Raw genomic sequence first — 22,660 nt, forward strand, 5'->3', positions numbered from 1 at the left:
GGGTGGCTTTTGTGAGTGTGATCGACTGTCTGTGAGCTGGCCTGGCACGCACAACAGCTTGCTGTGCTCTCTGATTCCCATGTGATTATCATGGATAACATAATTGGAAATCAGTGGGCTCAAGGTCTTTCACTAAAGTGATTTACAAAAGATAGACAATATCGCCCCTCAGGTGGACTCTCCTGACCCACTTAAGCTGTGTGAGGACCATTCAGTGGGGCAACAAATAGTCTTTTCAATAAATGGTGCTGGAGCAACTGGATAGCTACATGCAAAGAACGAAGTTGGACCCCCCCCCACCTCACACCAGATACAAAAATTAACTCAAAATGAAACGTAAACCTAAATGTAAAAGCTAAAACTAACTCTTAAAAGAAAATAGAGGACCAAATCCTCATGACCCTGGGTTAACAAAGCCTTATTAGATACAACACCTTAGATAACAAAGCCTTATTAGATACAACACGAGTGACAAAAAGAAAAAAATAGATATATTGGACAATGTTAAACACTTTTGTGCTTCAAAGGAAACAGACAACCCAAAGAAAGTAAAAGAGACAACCCAAAGAGTGGGAGAAAATATTTGAAAATTATCTGTCTGATAAACTTGTACCTAGAAAATATAAAGAATTCCTTAAGTCAACAATAAAAACACAATCCAATTAAAAATGGGCAAAGGCAACACTATAAATGTATTTAATACCACTGAACTGTATGCTTAAAAATGGTTAAGATGGTAAATTTTGTTCTGTGTATTTTACCACACTAAAAAAATAATGGGCAAAGGATTTGAATTGACGTTTCTCCAAAGATATACAAATCGCCAATAAGCATATGAAAAGATACTAAAAATCAGTAACCATCAATGCAAATCAAACCCAATGGGATACCATTTCATATCCAGTAGAATAGTTATAATAAAAAGACGACAGATAATAACAAGTATTGGTAAAGATGTGCAGAAACTGAAACCCTTATTTGCTGCCGATGGGAGCATAAAATGGTACAGCTGCTTTAGGAAAAGTTCTGCAAGTTCTTCAAGAGGTTAAACAAGTGATCCAGCAATTCTACTCCTAGGCGTATATCCAAGAAAACCCACACAAAACTTGTACATAAATGTTCATAGCCACATTATTCATAATTGCCAAATAAAGTGGGAATAATCCAGATGTCCTTCAACTGACGAATGGATAGATAAAATGTGATCTAGCCATGCAATGGGATATTATTTGGCAATAAAAAGGAATGAAGTCCTAATACACGCTACAACATGGGTGAATGTTGAAAACATTACGCTAAGTGAAAGGAAGCAGCCACAAAAGACATGTTGTATGATTCTATTTATATGAAATGTCCAGAATAAGCAAATTTATATATAGAGAAAGTAGATTAATGGCTGCTGTGAGGTTAGAGGGAATGGGGAGTCACTGCTCAAAGGTTTCTAAGGTTGATTGTGGTAATGGATGCACAACTGTATGAATGTACTAAAGCTATTGAACTGTATGGTTTAAATTGGTGATTTTTATGGTACGTGAATTATCTCAATAAGTTATTATATATTTAGAAAAAAGGAAAATGCATGAGAGAGGCACCTGCCCAGACTCACATTTATTCAATAATAATTCATTAAGTACCCAGGTGTGCTGCCCACCAGTTAAACATCAGCCTGCTGGGCATTTTCTTTCCATGCTGAGTGAGTAATAGTAAGGGGAAGGGCTGTGGGTCGGGGCTCTGCTTGGTCCTGAACACTCACTGGTGCTTATTAAAGGAATTTGAGGATTGCTTTGGGGTAGTTACTAAGCACATCTCTTCCTTGGGTTTCCAGACCTCCTCCGGGAGTTCAACCCTTCCCTCAAAGGCTTCTCTGTTGGCACCGGGAAAGAAAACAGTCCTGGAGCCTTCTTTAACCAAGCCGTGGCTGGAGAACGAGCTGGGTGAGCAGGGGAGCCTTGGGGATGAAAAGCAAAGGTCTTCTGGAGACCCAGTGGGGGCTTAGCCTAGACTGGGATGTATAGCTGAAGGCTGGGGGGCTTGGTCTAGGGAAGGGGTCTGAGGGTCAAAGACTGGACTGGATGGGCTCTCTTGGGGATCCCTTGCTGTGGGACACAGGAAGCTGCTAACCCATCCCCAACCCCACCCCAGGGACTAGTCACACTTGACTCTGATGCTTTGAGCGAATCACTTTTTCTCCTCTATGAATCTCATGTCCACATAAGACAGTGGCCCTAAGAGGACTCACTCTGAGTCTCACTTTTTATTGCTCTGTCAGTCTCTATCTTTTATATCCTTCCTCCCTCCCTTCCTCAGACATGCTTTTCGGGAAGCTTGTTCAGGCTCTAGATTTGGCATCCCTCCTAGGTCATGGGAAAAGCATCAGTTCCCTGAGTCTGAGTCCTGCCCCTCTGCCACCCCCCACCCCCCCCACCCCCCCACCCGCCACTAAGCCTTAGCCTCTAAGAGATGGGCTGTTGTGAGGCTCAATGCATGTTGAATGCAGAAGTTCTGGTGAGGTGTAAATAGCGCACATGTGTTGGATCAGGATGGTTGTTCCAGCAGCAATGCAGCAGGGCTGCAGGACCCACCTGGGAAACCTGTTAGTGAACAATGGAACCACCGTGTCATGGGCCGTGGCACTGAGTGGCAGGTTCACAAGGGCAGGGTCGGCTTTCCTGGGTCCTACAGCTCCATTTCTCCCCAGGAGCCTTGAGTGATTCTTTGGGTTTGCTGCCTGGTCAGCGAATAAGTGAATGCCACCCCCAATCTAGGAAAAATAAATGGAAAGATCCTTTCTGGTTCTTAACCCTATTCTTCTTCCAGAATAATCACAAACCTCACTTTACTGTGTAGTTCCCAGGGGTTTCTGGGTTCTGGTTTCTAGATTCCCTGACGTCATTTTCCCAGTTCTCAATCCCATCCTGAATCTATGAGCCACCCAAGTAACTCTTATGTGTTCATGACAGGAAAGGTGACAGATTATCCAAAACAGAGATCACTCAAAACCTGATGGTTTTAGAATGATTTCTGTGGCTTTGCTTTCCTTTTCGTGGGGGAGGGGTGAAAGGCTACCAAGTTACTGCTTATAAATTTGGGCTTACTTTAATATTACCATAGTTTTGCTTTTTTCCCAAGCATATGTCAGCTGGTGGTATGAGAAGAAAGGTGTTTCTGGGCATGACTAGCTCAGGAAGGCATCCAAGAATGAACCCTTAGTTGAGATCATAAAAGTGATTCATATGGCCCTGGATTTCTTCCCTGGTTTCCCCCCAGGCCTTTGGGGCTCTTCGGTGCAAGCACATCCATTTGTCCAAGCACATCCTGAGTTGTAGGGAACAGTTGGACATGATTATTCCCATATCACAGATGGAGAAATTGAAGCATCAAGAGGCAAAGTGTCCTGAACAGATGCAGCCATTCAGTCACGTGGTCTGTTGGCTTTGTGCCCTGCAGGCTTTATCCCAAGCCGGACAATAAACCCTCATACATATACAACAGTGTCCAAGTTACAGAATACCTTCATGTCTATTATTCCTTGTATTCCGGACAGTAACTGTGACATGGGCAGAGCAGAGGGTCAGATACCCATATTTTCTTAATGCTGACACTGAGGCTCAGAGAGGTTAAGTAATCATCCCCAAATCTGGTCTATAGAAAGATCTGATAACTTCAGATCTACAGATGAGGAAACCGAGGCTCAAAGAGGTTATGTAGCTAACTCAGAATTCCCACCCATGTTAGCTGATACCTAGTGTACTATGACTAAGACCAGGCCAGTTGGGCTAATAGTTAAGAGAGGGAGGGGATGACAACCAATGTTTCCTGCTAGGCATTGTGCCAGGGACGTAACTGATGATAATGGTGATGATGGTGGTGGTGATGATGGTAGAAATAATTCAGTGGATTATTTGTAATATGGATGCTTACCATACGCTGTTCTAAGTTCTTTATGGCACCTTATTTAATCTACCCAACAGCTCTATGATGGTATGCTTGTCCTCCCCATCTTAGAAAGGAAAAAACTGAGGGTTTGCAAAGTTAAATACTGTGTCAAGGTCTCAGAGCTGGTCAGTGGTGGGACCAGGCTTCACACCCATGCCGTCTGTGTCACGGTCTCAGAGCTGGTCAGTGGTGGGACCAGGCTTCACACCCATGCCGTCTGGCACCAGTAACGGCTCTTACTCCATTGGGCTGCTTTGCCCGTCTCGCTGCTCCTGATGACCCTCTAAGATTGGGGATTTAGCTCCATGGTTACCGTCTTTTTGGACTGGGAACTTAAGTCACCTCCCCACAGTTAGCAAGAGGTTAGTAAATGTCAAACCCAGGTGTGTCTGACTCAACCATGTCACCTTGAGGATGAAGGCCCCTTGAGGCTGAGAACATAGCACCCACAGAAACAGGCTTATGCTGACCCCTGCATGATGTGAAACACTCACATGCCGCCTTCCGTTTGTCCCCACGTGAGCCTGGCTTGGGAGAGAAAGAAAAGTTGTAAAAACATTGCCAATCAGAAAACCATTCCACCAACAGTCTGCTCCTCGTATGTGGAATACTCTGTCCTTCCCAAAGCACAGCCATGAGACCCCACCCCACCCTCACCCCCAGCGGAGGCTGAATGGAGAAGCAGTTCTGACGGGAGCCTGGCTTTCAGTTCAGGCTTCCTGATCCATGTTTGATTCCTGTTCTCTCTGCTAAATTCCCTCCCAGCCCCAGCTTTAGTGTCCCCACCCCTCACAGGACTTCTTCCTATGTCTGCCCACAGGGGTTTACCTGATCAGGCCAGGACGCTGGTGAACCTAATGAAGACCGACACTGTAAGTCTGGGCGAGGCACCACCTTGAGGGACGATTCCCCAGAACTGGGAGAGGGCAGGGGAAATCCATGACAACAGACAGGGTCACCTCTGGGAAAAGGACAGGGCCACATGGAAATCCAGAGTCTACCTTTAAAACAACAACAACAACAACAACAACAACAACAACAACAACTAATGACTTAACACCTACGGCCTGTGACCTCTGAACTCAGGACCCCCAAACCAAAGAACAGAAAACATTAATGTTCACTAAACTCTGTGGTATATGAGGACCCATCCCTGCCAGTGTGTAGCCCTTTGTGTTTTCCTTGACTTGATTCTGGGGTAAGGCCTTTATTTACTTGTTTGTTTCCTATTCATTTCAGAGGATAAATTTTCAGGAAGATTGGAAGATAATAACCGTGTTTATAGGAGGCAATGACCTCTGTGATTTCTGCAATGACCCGGTAGGTCTCCAGGCCCTTAACTCAAAACCCCCTCCTGGATGGATTTCCACCCCAGGTCCCTGGAGCAGTGTAGCTGGGTTGGGACTTGGGGCTTGTAGTCTGGCATGGATCCAGCCTGAGGTTAACTCCGAGACCAAGAGGACATTCACCTCCAGCGAGAGATTCAACAGGACAAGCAGGACTGATTGTAAGATGAATCATGATTAGGTTTCCTATCAGGGGAGCTAGATCATATCATTCTAGAAACCACGATAACGTTCCAATGATCTTGAACAATCTGGCAAATCTTCATACATCATTCTAAGTCAGCTTCTTTTCCAATATTGAACTGCCTCACTATTCCTTCTATGGGAAAGTTGATTTCCTAATGCAGGCATTTAGGCAATGTTTGGAGCCTAACAGTCATTCTGGGCTGATGGGAAATCCAAGAGTCAGACTGCTGCCCTGTGGGTGCAGTGCTGCTTCCTGGAACCCCAGATTCCCTGAGCTGGAAGAAACCCACAAGCCATAATGCCCCAGTCTCCCATCCACAGCAGGAATGCCTTCCACAGAATTCAATTGTTGACTATTTCCAGTGATGGGCAGCTCTTTAATTTGCAAGGTGGCCCTAATTAGTGTCATGAGTAGGCACAAACTGTTTTGTGGCGTTTCTTTGTGTTAAGCCCAAATCTACCTCCTGTGACTTCCGCCTATACTGGGCACTTCATCTGTATCAATTCAGCCGACTTTAAAAATAATCGTTTTTTTTAATTGTACAAGCAATATACACAGAAAACATATCAAAGCATAGAGGGAAAAAAATATTCTCTGTAACGTAATTACAACATCCAGAAATGCCATTGTTAACATTTCAATTAATGTCTCTAGCATTTTCTGTGAATATAGAGAAATTGCTTTATTTTCTAAAAATGCTATATCATCCTGAAAATATTGTTTGGTAACCTGCTTTTTTACAATAGCAACACATTGGGAGGATATTCCTATGTCAATATTTGTTTTTCTATACAACAATTCTTAATGACTGTATAGTAACCCATAATACTCTACTGGCTCTTATTTACATAACCATTCCCCACTACTGAGTACTTAGCTTACATTACTTCTAATTATGCCTATTATAAATAACACCAGGGTAAACATCCATCTTTATGTACATCCATAATTGTTTCCTGGTATATATTCTAAGTAGTAAGCTTTTTAAGCAAAAAGATATATATACTTCTCCCAATATTTTATTATGAAAATTTCCAAACACACTGAGAAATTGAAAGACTTATGTAGTAAATGCCCATATGCCCACTACCTAGATTTTACAGTTGTTAACATTTTGCTATATTAATTTAACACATATCCATCCATCTTATTTTTTGGTGACTCTACATTTTTAATACTTTGGATATATATTGCCAAGTTGTTCCCAGAATGTTTGTACCAATTATGCTTATTTCCCTACTTCACAAGTGGCAATGTATGTTATTTAATAGCTGCAAATCTGATAAATGAAAAAAAATTGTGTCTTGTTTTCAAATTTTGCATTTATTTACTTACTAGGTGGGAACAAACTTTTATTTCCCTTGTTTAATGCTCACTTGAATTTCTCCTGTTGATAAATTCTATATTATGCCTATTGGCCATTTTCTGTTAAGGTATTTATCTTATTATTATTGATCTGTGAAAAAAAAAAGAGTCCTGTATTAAGTATACTAACCCATTATCAAATATGTTGCCTATTTGTTATTTTCCACTTAATTTTGTTGACAGTGTTTTCTGATAAATAGAACATTTTTTATTTCTAGTATCATTCACTGGGCATGTTATTATATGCCAGTGCCAGACACTGTACTGGGAGCTAAGCAGACAAGTGAAACAAAGACAGTTTCTGTCTTCAAGGAACTCACAATGTCAGGGGAGGGAGACAGACAATTCCTGACACGATGAGAAAAACATCACGACGTGCTTCTAATGATGCACACAGAGATCTGAAGTCAGAATTGCCATGGAAATTTGGCGGGTGGGGTGGGGGGAGAAAGGGTGTCAGCGGTTTACACACAGCAGGAGACCTTCCACCTGGGATATGAAATTGAGCATGGTTGTCAGGCAAAAAGGGGGCCAACAGAGCAAAGTTTAAGAAGTGGCCTCACAGCACCTGCCCTGAGGGGCAACCCTGCCCCCCACACCCTTCACAGCCTTCTTTCCTGGCATCAAAGTCACCAGAGCCTGGGGTTTTCAAGCTGTTATGTGAAGGGGTCTCAGTGTGGAGTCCTGGGGCTGCTGAGATGGGTGGGGAGGTGGGACCATGGGCCTTCCCCCATTTCCCCGCAGCTTTAATTGATTTGGTAGAGCAGCGCTCTTGGTTAGATTTCATTCAGAGAAAGGGTTCCATAGCTTTAAAAAAAAAAAAAGTTTAAGAACCACAAGTATCAAAATCAAGAGAAATAACCACTACAACGTGTTTATGCTTAGGAGCTGGGTTTCACAGGACTCTCTTCCCCTCCATCACTCCTTAAGTGATTTGATTGGGCTGTGGGTCCCCAGGCATGGGAGGATCCAGGCAGAAGAGATCACACCATAGGACCAGAGGATATTCAAGCTGCAGGAGATCTCAGAGGTCCTCTGTGATAACACCCCGTTTTAGAGGGGCCCGGATGTATGATGTGCCTTTGCGAAGGCCCTACATCTAGCTAATAAAAAGTGGATCCCAGAGCTTTCCATAGCTCCATGCAGAAGAAACGGTGATTGACATGTAGAAGAAAGGGGTCACAGCTATGACAAGCCCAAGGACCATGGGGTTGGTTTGGAGGCAAACCTACGTTTCAGTGTTGCCCATTCTGGCTGAAATACAGGGAGGAGGGGGCCCAAGAGAGGAGTGGCCCTGGTCTGCAGAGAGAGTGGGTGACGAATGGTCTTAGACATTTCCTCTTCCTGCAGGTTCACTATTCTCCCCAGAACTTCACAGACAACATTCAGAAGGCCCTGGACGTCCTCCATGCTGAGGTACAGAGGCTGGGTCACATGGACTCCAAGCAGCTCAACCACAGTCCTCCTTGGGCCTCAGACAGCCTGGAAGTGGCTCTGGCTTTGGTTGAGGCCTCCCTGCTGGGTCCCCTTTACCTAGAGACCAGCACTGACCATGCTGTCAGTGCTGGTCTCAGCCGCCTGAACACATAGCTGCTGGTGGGAAGCAGAGGGGTGGGAGAGGCAGGGATGAAGGGAGTGGATGGGGCCAGATGGAAGGCCACAGGCCTGACGTCCAGCAGGAAGGGCTGCCCAGCCTCGATCCTCTTGGGAACTGGTCTTGCCTTTGCTCAGGTGCCTCGGGCATTCGTCAACATGGTAGAGGTGGTGGAGATCGTCAAACTGAGGGAGCTCTACCTCGAGAAGAAAGTCAGCTGCCCAAGGCTGCTTCTTAGGTAAGATGGAAGCTTCTTCCCCTGTTCTTGAAAGGGCCACAGGACGCTTAGTAGAAAGTGACTATGGTTAGCAGGGCAGAAGTTTGAGGAGTGCTGAGACCACCCCATTTTCTAACAGGACAAGGCCTACGGGGGGAGACTTTCTGAGCCCAGTATGGGCCTCAGCTCCCCTTGGAGTATGCTTTTACAACCCAGCCATGCTTCTGTTGTCATGTCAGCTCAGGACACCCTTCAGTCCTCCAAGGGAGGAGTCAAGCATGAGGAATGGAGTGGGCCTGTGTGGGCCAGGCTCACTGGCCACTGCTAGGGCCTCCTTTTAAGTGTGTCCAAAGCTTCCTCTCCCAGGGACCCATCTCCAGGACAGAGGGAGCCATTGTTTGGTACGGGTGCTCCAGGCTGGGCATTCACAAATGTAGGGCTATTGTCACTTGCTAGAGGAAAGGGTGGACAAATCAGATCAGCAGGGTTTAGAGGCCAGTGTCTTCCCCAGAGAAGAGAGAGCCCTGGTCCTGGGAAGGCCCTGCGAGGCCTTCTTTATCCCTTCTTTATCCCAGAGCCAAACAAAGGTGGGTGCTCCTGCTCTAGTATTACACATTTCCAGGAAGTGAGAAGATGTTCTCCTAACCCAAACATGAACATTTCTCACAGCATTGCTTCCTACCAGGCCTCCACTGGACCATTAGCTGAGGTCATGGTGGCAATGCGCATTCCCCCACCTCCCCCACCCAGCTCTGTACCGCCCCACACACCATAATCCTGAACACGTCACATGGTAATCATTCCTGTGCCTCTCCTCCACAGCCCTGCGCTCTGGGTCTGAGTCACTGCTAGCACAGCATAGGGGCTCAGCTGCTGTTCGCTGAATGGCTGAATGAATAATTCACAAGGGCCAGATTTGCTCTTGGAAATTAAGGGGTATGGCTGCTCCCCTGAAGATCCATGCCAATGCTCATCTGGGGGTCCAGACTGCACACAGCCCCTCGGGAGGCCTGAGGATGCTGGGAGCAGGAGGATGGCTGTTGGATGACACATGCCTATTAATGCAGCTGGTGTCAGCCATGCTATTTTGAGCTGCTGACTCATCCCCTGGCTCCCACTTTCTCCAGTCACTGGGCCACATGGGGTTCAGTGTATTCATTAGGTTTCAGAGCAGCTCACCCCTTGCCATTGATCACTGCAAGGGTTTTAGACAATTAAATCTAAAGGTTCAGAGTAGGTATTTGCCAGGTCCATTCTGAGAACTGTAATGGCCAGGTCACTGACTGTGGGTGAGCCAGGCTCAGGGTCACTTTGTCCTGCCACCTCTCCAGTGCTCTGCTCTCCCTACCTCTCCTCTGATCTGCCTCAGTGGTAGTGTTTTCCTTGGTGGCGCCGAGTGTATACTGGACCATCCATGCTGTAATCAGCTCATCTCCCTGGACCAAATTTGCAAGATGACCAGCCAGATCAGAGCTACAGACTGAACAGGAGCAGTTTAACTAGGGATTAAGAGCTCCAGTTCAGACCAGGCAGACTTGAGTTCAAGTCCTGGCTCCTACACTTAGCATCCATGTGACTTTGAGAAAGCACTTAACCACACTGAGCCTCAGTTTTCTCATCTCTAAAATGGGGATAATGACAATACAGCTTCTAGAATAGCTAAATAGGTTAATACCCATAAAACACTTGGCACAGTAAGTATTCGATATGTGTTAACCATGATGATTTTCATTGTTGTCACTACTGTTATTTAAAAGGAGGTGTGTCTTATCTATATTGCACTGTCCTCTGACAGTCATAAGGTAACTCAGCATCTTAAAAGTCACTCCTAAAGATGTCAGAAGAAGTAACTTTTATTTTCATGAGCCAATCCAGGCCTGGGAAATTTTCTTCAGCTTCTTCTGGTACAGTTACCAGGTTAGTCAGCCAGGGCCTCCGTTAGCACAGACTCCTGATTAGCTGCCAAGTTAAATCTATTCTGAATCTCAAGCCACTGTTTCTGTCATGCACTCAGGTGATGATTTTGGTGGGGTGGGGCATTTCTTCTGTTTGTTCTGCAGGAAGTTGTGTCCCTGTGTCGTGAAGTTTGATGATAACTCAACAGAACTTGCCTCCCTCATCGAAATAAATAGGAAGTATCAGGTGAGCCGGGAAAGGGTTCTGAGCTGCATAGGAATTGCTGTGTGGTTTGGTTGCTCTGGGTGGAATATGAACATGTGCTTACGTTATTTTCACCCTGACTGGGTGTGAGGTTACCACTGACCAGTTTACAGATTTAAAGATACCCTGTGAGGCAGCAGGGACTGTGGTTCCATTTATTTGAATCAAGCTATAGAGCCAAGCCACCAAAGATGCTTCAGCAAGTCTCAGTTCCTGGCCTGACACAGAAACAAATATTTCCAGTTGTCCATGGGGAATGTGCGTGAGCTTCCAGCTCCCGGGTGGGAAACCTTTTCCAGACTCCAAGAGAGTCTGGAGGATTCTGTGAAATAACATCCATTGCCTCTGCCCTCCCCTCCCAGGGACACAGGTGTTATTGGGGAGCATGGGGGGAAACAGTCAGCAGGTGCGCTCCATACATCCTATGGCTTGTTCATTTGTGGCCTAGCTCCGTCAAATCTTTGACCAGAGCAGCTGACTCCCTTGGGTTTCCCCCCAAATAATTGTCCAGTCAAGAGGACAGTGGTGGCCTTCCAGCCTTTCTAGAGTGGGCTGCAAACAGCTCCAGGATGGATCCATGCTTCAAGCTCAAGGACTCCTTGGAGCGGAACCGCTTCCCTGGAGGCTCTTGGGGGCAGCCATACCTGCCGGGGGATCAGGGCTCAGGAGAATGGACCTCTGTTTATCATCCTTGAATGGCATCGCCCAGTCCTCTGGTGCCTCCCCAGTTGCACTTCCTTTTGCTGTGAGCAGGTACCTATGTCTCCATGGCCCACAGGAGAGGGAAGGCAGCCGAGGGTATGGCCATGAGAGCACGCCTGTCCCAGGTGGGCTTTCTGTGTGCAAGCAACAAAAGCTTAGGGGTTCTGGTTAATTTAAGCAGAATATCTGGAAGAGCTAGAAAGCTAGGATCAGAGGCCAAGCCACCAGAGTCATGGGGTTCCAGGGGCCAAGCCATAGGAATCAAAATCAGGACAAAGAATGAGCCCAGTGAAGATACCACGGACACCACTGTCCCTGCTGCTTCTAGGGACTGGATGCAGCTGCCACCCTCAGCAGCATGGAGTCTGTGCTGTCCCTTTATCTTTCTGTCACTAGCTTCCAAGCCCAAGCCGCAGGTGGAAGCATTGATTGAGGGCCTTGGGCACATGCCTGAACCCTAGCTGTGAGGGGCATTAGGAAAGCCAGCATTTGTCTTTCTCACCTTCTACAGTGAGAGGCAGGCTGCTTTTCATACAGTGGGGTTTTTCAAACACAGGAAGTGGGTTCAGATGCTAGGGAGACAAAAAGAAGGCAAACTATTCACCAAAAATTACCTTCACCAACCTTTCTAGATTGGCCAGCTCTTCCCAGGTCTGCTCTTGGTTACTGGCCACTGAGACCCTAACTTAGCATCCTGGAGAAGCTCACAGCTCAGCCATGTGAGGCCATCATGCCCCCTCTCAGAATCCTCTCATTCCCTACTTCCTGGAAAAGCTACTATTCCCATCACTCTCCCTGGAGATAATCACTGCTATTAGTACTACCAGGCGCCAGGCATTCTAGACACTAGTTCTTTCATTTCTCAAGAGGTACATGATGTCACTGTGAGCCACTGTGGCTCCCCAGATTAACCAGTAGCATTGGAAAGGATTTAAGGGATGGTCCAGTCCTTGCTAAACATCTCCCATGTACAGATGAGGAAATAGAGGTCCAGAGAGGGACAGGATAATACCACTAACTAGCTGTATGATTTTTTTTTGCTGAAAATCATACATCTAGTTAGTTGTGTTGTACCTTCTGCCTTCCCGAGGCTCTGCCTATAATGAGGAGACTGCCCCAGCAGGTCCGGGGTAAGGCACCCCAGGACAGAGGCTCTCTCTGGCTAACTCTGGGAACAGGAAGTTCACCAGGCCTTCCGAAGTGACCACACTAATGTTCCCAGGTATTCAAGCCTGACTTCCCTCTATAGCCAGGATTTTGGCCCCAAATGGTAGAAACCTGGCAAGCAGTGAAATAGCAGAATTTGGTAGAAGAGAGAGCCAAAACTGGGGTAATTGGTCCACTTGGAACTGAGCCCAAGTGGAAGCTGTGAGAGTAACACCTCTATTACCCTCCTAGACAGATCTGAGAGTCTCAAAGGAGTGTGAAGGCGCAGGAGCGTGCGTGCTCTCACACACACACCATGCACACGCAATGTAAATAGGCATTCCATGTTGTTGGTGATTCACCTTTGATTTTTCTGAACAAATGTAGGACAGAAATGTAAGGATGATCCAAACAAGTCATTTAATCAAATACATAGCTCCTCCCCCAGTCTTCATCCAGAAACTTTAAAAGGGGGATCAGGTCGATGGGCTTAGGTTTCTTCTTCCCTTCCCTTTTTTCCCACCACCTCGGTCAAACATATGCAATTGCAGCAGAGGTTGAAGGCAGGGGTTGAGATAAAGGTTGATCTAAAAAGTAATTAGCTGGCTCCTGATCAGTTGAAATGTTGCTGCAGATTGATTTCATTCAAAGGTCAGACTGTTTAATTCTATGGCAGAGAAAGAGGTCACACAAAGACCAGGCAGATGCAGGGAGCCCCCTGACTGCTGTCCCCTTTGCCTCCTGCAGGAGAGGACTCACCACATGGTTGAGAGTGGGCGATACGACACGAGGGAAGATTTTACAGTGGTCGTGCAGCCATTCTTCGAAAACGTGAACCTGCCAAAGACCTCGGTAAAGAAAACGAGCATCATGGATAAATGGGGGGGGGGGCTAGAGAGTGCCCAGCTGTTTCTGAGTGCCATCTGTGTTACCCAACGCCTCATAACATGGCCCCTCTTGTCTGCCCTGTGACCAGGAGGGGTTGCCTGACAGCACTTTCTTCGCCCCTGACTGTTTCCACTTCAGCAAGAAGTCTCATGCCCACGCAGCCAGTGCCCTTTGGAACAATATGGTAAGATGACTGAGGTAGGAAAAATTATTCTCCCTCAAATAAGCAAAAGACTCTGGAAAGCTTCGGTTGGACTTCAGAGGCCCGTCCCCCATGCTGTGTGAGTCCCGGCACAGCAATGATGATAATCCGTTTCCTTTGTCCCTCCCTCCCTTCTCCAGCCCTGACCTCTCCATTCTTGCCACCTGTATCTCATACCCCATCTTCTTGCTTCTTGGTTTAGCTGGAACCCACTGGCCAGAAGACAAGAGAGAATAATTTTGAAAGAAAGATCAATATCACATGTCCAAACCAGGTAGAGTGAAAAGCACATCCTTGTAACTGTTCCATTTAAAGCATCTTTTCCAGCCTTTTAAAGTCTGGAATACCAGGGTCTCACCCTCATCCCCAGCTCTGTTTACCTATCCACTCATTCCAGACTCCGATTAACCATCCCTAGTGTCCCATCTGGTTGTTCTTTGATGGGTGACAGCCCTTTGTGGCAGGGAGGCCCTAGAGCCCTCTTCTGTCTCTTATGTCACAGCGAGCCCTAGCCCAAGTCTGGGCCACACACAGCTCTTTCTAGACAGAAAGAGGAATGTGGCAGCACCATCCAGCTCTCCTTTTGAAGGTTAGGGGCAGGGAGAACATCAAGGGCAGGATGGGACAGAAGGACACCGCATCTCCATGTAACCACTGCCTCCCTGGCAGGATAGGGAGAGCAAGGAACTGAGACCTAGAATAATATCTACTAGGACGGAGGTGGGGGTGGGGGTGGTCATTGGGAAGCTGGAGCTAAACAAGCAGACATTCACTGGGATTGCAAAGCAGATCCAGACCCTCGTGTTCACTCACAATTTGTCAGAAAGATTCTTGGACCTCTGCAGCTGCTTCCACACCTCTGTGAATTCCTCTATATTCCCAGTGGGGTCCCACTGAGCTGGGGTTCGCATGGGGCAGGACCTCAGAGCACCTGACTTTTCTTATCTGGGCAGGAAGGAGCCCAGGCAGCTGCAGGGTACGAGTGGCATGGGGTGGCAAGGGGACCTAAGGAGTAGGGACATGGGCTTATATTAGCAGAAAGTGGTGCTCTTTTGGGAGGGGCCGGGTTGAAAAAGAGAGGTGACACAGCCACCCCAGCCAGCTGGGTGGGAGGTGAAGAACAAGTGTGGTCATTCCTGGGAGCTGCTGCAGGGTTTATTCTGATTGTTCGTGGGGGTTCAGGTTAGGTTGGGGTTGCAGAGAAGGCCCCTGTACATCACAGGGTAGGCCTGGCAGGGAGGGGCTTGCACTGTAGAGCCCGGAGGAGGCCGAAGGTGTTGAAAGTATTTATGCCGAGGTCGACACTTCTTGAGGGCGGGGGAGAGCAAGGAGCAGTGCTGGCAGCAAGCCGAAGTCTCAGTGGTTCTCACCTGCCTCTTCTCATAGGACTGGCCGTTTCTGAGCACCTACAAGAACAGTGTGAAGGTATTTGCATGTTGCTTTCTTTCCGCTCACCAGCCAATGCAGTGGGCAGCCCCCGGGCTGGAACTGGCCCAACAGGGTGGGTGGGAACAAAGGGGTTCACAGTCTTTTATAAAGTCCATCCACTGACACCTCAGACGGGGTGGAGTAAGCTCCATCAATAGCAGCCCAGATGGGGGGCCAGCCAGCCAACTCACAACCTCATCAAAGACATAAGTAAAGACCCTATCCTCCTCATAAAGCTGCTGTAGAAGCAGGGATGGGGTGGGGTGAGGTCATTTTGTTGAAGTCCCAAGTCTTGCGTTGGATGGTGGAAGGGTCCAAAGTAGGTTACCAGATCCCAGGCTGGCTGATGTTTAGAATCACCTAGGAAGCCTTCTTCAAATGCCCTTCTAGGCTTCTCCCCGGTGAGGGGTGGGGAGGTTGGGCAGGAGTCTGTTTATTAAAGCTCTCTGGGTGAGTGTGATGCCCAGACAGCCTCTCTGGTCCCTTTCACCCCTGAGATTCATTCTATACCCTTAGGGTCATGGGAGCCAGCTGCTGTGCGGTAACAAAGCCCCTTCCACCTCAGTGCCCACCTCAGGTAAGCTGCCTGGGATACACCAGGACCCAGGACCTCTCCACAAGGCCTCAGAGACCAATGAGTGCTCTGACAAGACTTTTTGCACGTAACTAAGTGACACAGTGATAGCCAGTGCTTGCTTCCTATCTGGGTGGTCTTCTGGAACAAGTCCCTGATTCGTCCCTCTCCACCTTGTAGCGATGTCTTACTCATCAGGCCCCAAGGCAGCCAGGCCAGGGACTGTTTGCTGCCCTCTCAATTCAGCCCCTGAAAGGGAACACAAGTGGAGGAGCCATGTGAGCTCCTCGTTCAGTGACCCAGCCCTGTGGTGTGACCTCACTGAGGCCCAGAGGTGGGGAGTGGGGTGCTGAGGGGATCCCAAGAGGGAGCCAGCTCTGCAGTAGTCTTGGGGCCCCAGGCTCTGCAATTATTTCCACCTGCAGGGCTGGAAAGTTCCCTGAAGTCTTCAGAAGACACTTGGGGGCACAGAAAGGCACAGCATGATTATTTCTGAGATTCTTGGTGGAAATCCAGAACCAGCTCTAAATGGGCTGTGCATGAGGCTCTGAGCTTCATCTCAGATGGTCCAGTACCCATCTGGTTGTGCACTCAGGTCACAGCTGATAGCCCATGTAACTGCTGGGACCCTACTGTGCCTTCTCTAATATCCACCCATCCATCCATCCCTCCACCCCCTTTCCTTCTCCCTCTCTCTCAGCACCTCTCCCTCCCCATAAGTGCAGGATTCCTTTATTGTGTCTCTTATGGGCAAAATCTGTCCTCATGTACCCTCTGCCTCCAGGGCACCATGGACACTCAGTCCTGTGTGGTCCTAATGCACGTGCAGATGGTGTTTCTGGTCTTGCTTAGAGCAAGAAGCCCTAGACTCTGACTGCAGCTTCCTTGCCACGGACTCAAGTGTGTCCAATTGTCTCTGCAGTGCACGCCTTGAGACCTGCAGATATCCGAGTCGTAGCTGCTCTGGGGGATTCTCTGACTGTAAGGACTCTTGGGCCCTGCGTGGGGTGGGCGTGGCTATGTCCCTTCCAGGTCCCAGTCCTCCTAACCCTGCATTATCCCACCCCTCTCTCCCAGTTCTAGCAATCCAAGAACATGGCAATGGTTTGTTTTGCAGCCACTTTCTCACTCAAGTGTGCAAAGGGAACTCTTTTTTAGGGTGACCTGAATTATCTCAGATAGTGAAGGTTTTGAACACCTAACAATACTTTTTTAGTAATTGCAAGAATATGTCACTTTGACTCCAAAAATCTTCTATACGTGCCTGTGTGGGTGCTCTTTTCCCTTGGGATGATGCTTTACAAGCCACCCAGGCCCTCCCACCTGTTTCCTCTTTGCATCTGCACAGAAATCAGTGATGACTCCGGCATTGTGGCTGAAGCTCTACTCCTAAGTTTTGAGAAATAAGGCCAGGTTGCCAACCCAGAGGACCATTTCCTGGCAGCACTTTTAAATCCATGAGGTTGCCTTGCAGAAAGTCCCAGAAGGAAAGAGGAAAAATGTGAAGTTTAGAAGCAATCTGCCACTGCCGTCCACTCAAATCTATGAGCTTTTTCTTCATTGCTTATAAAGACCTGAGTAATGATATAACCGTGTATCACATTTGTAAAGCACGTTAGAGTCTTCCAAACTGTTTTCACAATTCTCATCCAATTTGGTCATTAAAAAACCCCTGTGAGATGAGCAAGGCATGTCCTCAGTGTAGTAAGGAGGCAGCTGCCATTCACAGAATAAGAGCGCAGGGCCTCCGACTCCCCATCCAGTAATCTGCTGACACTGTGATGAGTGTGCTGAGCACCCCCAGCAGGTGTCCTGCACATTCACGGCCTCTCATTTCTTTGACTTGCTGATTTTCCTATGGATTTTGGTCTGTTTTCAAAGGCTGGCAATGGAATTGGCTCCAAACCAGACGACCTTCCCGATGTCACCACTCAGTATCGCGGGCTGTCATATAGGTAATGTGAACCCTTGACCCCCTTTCGCCCCATGTTCACACCCAGAGATTGGGTAGGGGTTTGTCTCCTGTAAATGCCTAAATACCAACGAGCAAGGACCAGGTCTGGAAGGGGCTTTCAGAAGGCAAGCCTATATACAGCTACAAATTATGACAATTTGGTGAGTGGAGAGGATCTTTTACTGTTGATGACCTTCTTTCTTCTTTTTCTTTTTTAATATTGTGCAGAAAAAGCATACCAGGGTTCTTATCAGACCCCTGGGTCAGCAAATCCAACAGGAGATGCCCCCGAAAAGCACCAACTCTCTGAGTCTTCACCTGCCCGTTTGCATGTATATGTTCATGTGTGGATGCCCCTATGTCTCTGTTTACTGTCTATATGTATTCTTGTGGTTCTGAAGTCACATCTCTGCCTTTACATGTATGTACACATCTGTACAGAAAACTCCGAAGTACGACACACACTTCAGGAGGAAATACCGAGACAAAAATCACAACCAACAGGTGTTGAATGAGGGGGTGTATGGGAAGCTCAGGGAAAGGCTTATCCGTGAAAATAAGATGCCTGAGTGGACCGTAGAAGAGGGAATAACCAACCCTGTAGCAGGGAATGGAAGGCACGCCAGTCGTGTCCGGACAGGCTAGCAATGAGATAGACGGAAAGCATGAGCAAGACTGTTCCAGACACAGAAGTAGAAAAGCCCAAGGTGTCAGGTGAGTAGCTGGATGTGGGTATTCTTAAGTTCCCTTCTTACCTAATGAAGTTCCTGTTTCCGTAGGCTTCACAGTAATTGGCGATGAGCTCAGACTTCAAAAGTAGAACAAAGCCGGCCGCGAGAGGGCAGAGTGCTAATGAGGAGCGGGGTGGCCCAACCACGCACTTGCCTCCTCCCTTTTCTTCGGCCGGGATTTAAATGAAATGTTTCTTCCCAGAAAGTGAGAGGGCACCGCGTGGGGGTGATTAGGATTGTGATAGTTCTCCGGCCAATCCTGAGGACACAGAGAAAGGTTTTCCTGGGTGAGAGAGGTGTGGTCAGGCTGTAGCCGCCCACAGAGAGGATCCAAAGCAGGGTGTGGAGCATGAGGACTTCACCTGCTCAGAGCTGAAGTAAATGCCTCCCAGCTCCCGAGGTCCCCCAGGTTTCCACAGGCCTCAGCCAGGGAGGTGGTCTCTAAGACGGGGCCTAGGTCGTCTCTAAGGGGCTGCCCTGGAACAAAACAGAGCCTCACCAGCCGCCTGACCACTCTGCCCCAAATGTTACTGAGGCTGCGAGAAACAGAAAAGCCAGGCGGAGAGAAAGACAGCAGAGCTATTACTAAATCATGAAAAAGCCCGAGGTTGTAGCTGCTGCACTTAGTCTTAGCTAAAGAAGGCAACGGCCTCACATCACAGTGTGGGGAAATAGAAATAAAGGAGGCAAAGCAGCCAACAGATGATGGATAAGCTGTATCTGGTGGTACAGTCTGGGGAAGTGAGGGGACATGCCCAGTTTTACACAGTTCAACCGGACAGTTCGATCTTCTGCTAAATATTTCTCTCTGCACCAATGGAAACATTTAGCCATTGCTCGGTTTCTTCCTACAAGTGAGGCCCAGTAAGGCCTAATAGTTCAGTCTTCTAATGCTCATTCCAAGGCCCCCTTTATTCAGTGGCTGCTGTCCCTTTAAACCGTTGGTTCTAAATGTTTCAAATACCTGCCCCAATGATTATATTATAGATTCACATGTATCTGGAAGCTCTGGGTCACAGTCTGAGAGACAATCTGACACTTGGTGAAATGCTGTATAGACTAGTGTTTCCCAAAGTGTGTTCAATGGAACACCAACCCTGGCCATGTTCCTGAAGAGAGCAAAATTCTATTCTTTTGAAAACATTACCTACTATCTTCTTCCTCTGAGGAATTCACATGCATGCTAGCATATTAAAGGCTGTGAGAAGCCCTACAATGAAGACATCTGTCTAAACTGTATCTATGTAATCCAGAGTTTCCCTTAATCCCAGAATTCTTTCTTTGTTCATATGCCTATGAGCATCCGCTGCGAAAAGTCCATGAAATATACTGATCTGAGAAAGGCAATTTTCTGAAATCATTAAAGCTTCTGGATTGGGAATACTAGGCAATGAATGGGGATACTAGGTAAATAAGAATGGAATTTGAGCCTTTTCCCCCAAGGAAACAAAGTGGAGAGAGTGGGCCTCATGGAGTTGGACTGGGGAGAAGTGGACCCAGAATTCTTGGGAAATGGGTGGCTGTGAGCAGGACCTACAGAAGGAGGTTTGACTGTTAATATTTCCAAGGCTTCTTGACCTGTGAGCATCATATATTTTAATAGTGTGGCAGGCCCAGCGGTCTTTAGAGCATTGCCTTTTCTTTAGTTGAAACAAGTTTGCTTGGTTGGCACCATTCAAAGGACCAAAATAAAATTTATTTACCAAAAATTGCATTTCTCTGCCTTGTTAATTAGGAGTTCAATCACATTACTGAAACTCCTGTAGCGAATGTTATTGAGCATCTACTCTGTACTTCTCTGTGCATTGTGGGTAACAGCAGATGAACAAAGTCCAGCCATGGGGCTCATGGTACAATATAAATTACACTCATCTGAAGGTCTCATGTAGACTAGCTGCTTCATATGGATCTATTTTCTTTCCTGTTTCACGTACTTCTGATCCAAATGAAGGCTTACATATTTTTGCTTCAGATTTATTTCTATAATTCATTCCTTTCTCCTGGGAATGGGCTCAGAGAGAGATTTCTGTAGCCTGTGGGTCTTGATCAGCCACCACGCTTTGTTTTAGAACAAAGATACCTTTAGACAAAAAAGCCTTTATACAAGTAGAACGGACTTGACCGTGTTTACATGTCTCACTGTGTTTATGTTTACTTGTTTATTGAAGGAGAAAAGGAAGTAACGTTAGAATGCAGTGATTGAAGAAGGTGTATAATTTATAATTTCCTTTCAAATGTGAAGTCTTCTCATGAAATGCTTTGAATCTAAAGAAAGAAGGATCGGGAAGCAGCTAAAGCAGCAGCTTTTTGCAGTTGGAGAAGAATCTTGAGTTCAAACAAATACCCAACCACTGGTCCACTTAGGTTCAGACATCTGCTGAGAGGTGGGAGAGAGATACCTGAGTGAGGTCAAAAGGGCAAGGCATACCTGGCTTCTTTCTCTTCACTACCTGGGGATGTTGAGCCTTTGACTTAGGCCCTTGAGCACCCTGGAATGAAATAAGTCAACTTCCTTGAAGGAAGAACAGCCATGACTTTGATTCATGGCCTGTCCTTTGGAAGTCTCTACTGGTGAGCTGGATGCTAACACTGTTTTCAAAATCTATTGGCCTGGAATAACATGCTGGGATTGAGACAGATGGGGCAGAAGAAAAATAACAGTAAATACAGTACATCTGAACATTGGACTTTGTTAAAATAGAAATATTTCTTGCTTCCCACATGTGTTCAATTTGAATGCATGAAAGGAAAGGAAATTTTGAGTGTGTCCTGAGGTTAGAATGAGGGCCATAAAACTCTATTAGATTAGATAAAATTAGATTGGGCATTGGAAGGCAGTGAGAGGCCATCCCCCAGAAACTCCCAGTGGCATTTACCTCACCACTGGGCAGAGAAAAGCTTATCCATTTTCTAGAGGTTTGCAGCTCAAACTGGTCTTTAATTACCTTTATGGTTTTTAGTTGCCTTTAGAAAGGTAAAGAACCCCTATGCATCTCAGCTGCCTACTCTCTAAAATGGAGATAGTCCCATCTACACCATAAGCTTGCTGGGTGATGTGACACAATTAATATATGGACTCTAGTTCCTGGCTGGGCACATAATATATACTCAGCTAAGTGCTCTCTCTCTTGATTTGGTGGAGAAAACAAACAGCTCTCTTTTGCCTTCAAATCCTGGATTTCGGGGAGAAACAACCCACTGGGGAATTCACATTTTCTCGGAATCCCTCAAACATCGTACAGGTGCTGATGGCGTGGGCACTAAGAAAGATGGGGGTGCTCTTTTGTAGAACTTATGTATGATTCAATCTCACTGGCTTCTCAATCCCTTACAGCTCAGGAGGAGATGGCTCCCTGGAGACCGTGACCACCTTACCAAGTAAGTAACCACCAGGGACTTGAGTCTGTTCACTCCTTGCACCTGATCCCCAGGCTTCTTGAGAATGCTTTCAGCTAAGAAAGGAGGAAATAGCATCTTCCTTTGGACTACCATTGAGATGGGAGGAGAGGCCCATGAACAGGCGGCCGAAGGGGGTGGTATAAACTGTATTTGGAGCCCAGACACCTGGGTGCAAGCCCTGGCCCTTCTATGTGCTTGCCAGGTGACCAAGGGCAAGTTACCAAACATTCTGGACCTCAGGTTTCTTCAACTGGTCCAGAGGGTGCAGAGACAATCAAATGAAATAGGATTCTCTGCACAATTCTCTGTCAAAAAAAGAGAAAGAAAGGAAGAAAAGAAAGAAAGAAAGAAAGAAAGAAAGAAAGAAAGAAAGAAAGAAAGAAAGAAAGAGAAAGGAAGGAAGAGGAAAAGGAAAGAGCTGAGAGGCTCCTGCTGCCTTGGCCCACCCTGTCATTAAGCCATTTCAACTCAGACTCCAACTCCTGCTTGGGCACACATTCCGCCTGCCTCTCCCTGGGCTGCATGAGGATGGTAACAGCTCACAGTGGGGACCCTAGACCAGAGAAGATATCCTGGCCTTCCATCCTAAGCTGTCTGTGCCCTATTCACCCCCTCCTCTTCCAGATATTCTTCGGAAGTTTAACAGAAATCTCACAGGTTATGCAGTGGGCAGAGGGGACGCCAATGACAGCAATGCATTCCTCAATCAGGCTGTTCCTGGAGCAAAGGCTGAGTATGGGATTTGGGGATGTGGGGAAGGGAGTGGGAGGCACGTGGTCACCTTTAAGATTGTCATACTGACCTCCTGTACTATGGGGACATTTATCCATT

At 47.0% G+C, this 22,660-nt stretch overlaps 1 protein-coding gene across 2 annotated transcripts in view; it reads left to right on the forward strand.

The window, feature by feature from the left end:
• PLB1 (phospholipase B1) overlaps positions 1-22,660 on the forward strand; it is a 138,883-nt gene that overhangs the window by 79,364 nt on the left and 36,859 nt on the right. For both annotated transcript variants that reach the window (XM_074331834.1, XM_019735316.2), the window contains 15 exons: positions 1,826-1,934; positions 4,757-4,808; positions 5,176-5,256; positions 8,185-8,250; positions 8,566-8,666; positions 10,706-10,787; positions 13,401-13,505; positions 13,630-13,725; positions 13,946-14,017; positions 15,130-15,168; positions 15,688-15,748; positions 16,668-16,726; positions 17,627-17,700; positions 21,765-21,808; positions 22,454-22,562. In XM_074331834.1, the coding sequence (XP_074187935.1) occupies positions 1,826-1,934; positions 4,757-4,808; positions 5,176-5,256; positions 8,185-8,250; positions 8,566-8,666; positions 10,706-10,787; positions 13,401-13,505; positions 13,630-13,725; positions 13,946-14,017; positions 15,130-15,168; positions 15,688-15,748; positions 16,668-16,726; positions 17,627-17,700; positions 21,765-21,808; positions 22,454-22,562 (1,150 nt within the window). The remainder of the gene's footprint in view (positions 1-1,825; positions 1,935-4,756; positions 4,809-5,175; positions 5,257-8,184; positions 8,251-8,565; positions 8,667-10,705; positions 10,788-13,400; positions 13,506-13,629; positions 13,726-13,945; positions 14,018-15,129; positions 15,169-15,687; positions 15,749-16,667; positions 16,727-17,626; positions 17,701-21,764; positions 21,809-22,453; positions 22,563-22,660) is intronic.

Source organism: Rhinolophus sinicus, linkage group LG05 (assembly GCF_036562045.2).
Source record: "Rhinolophus sinicus isolate RSC01 linkage group LG05, ASM3656204v1, whole genome shotgun sequence".
Lineage (NCBI taxonomy): Eukaryota > Metazoa > Chordata > Mammalia > Chiroptera > Rhinolophidae > Rhinolophus > Rhinolophus sinicus.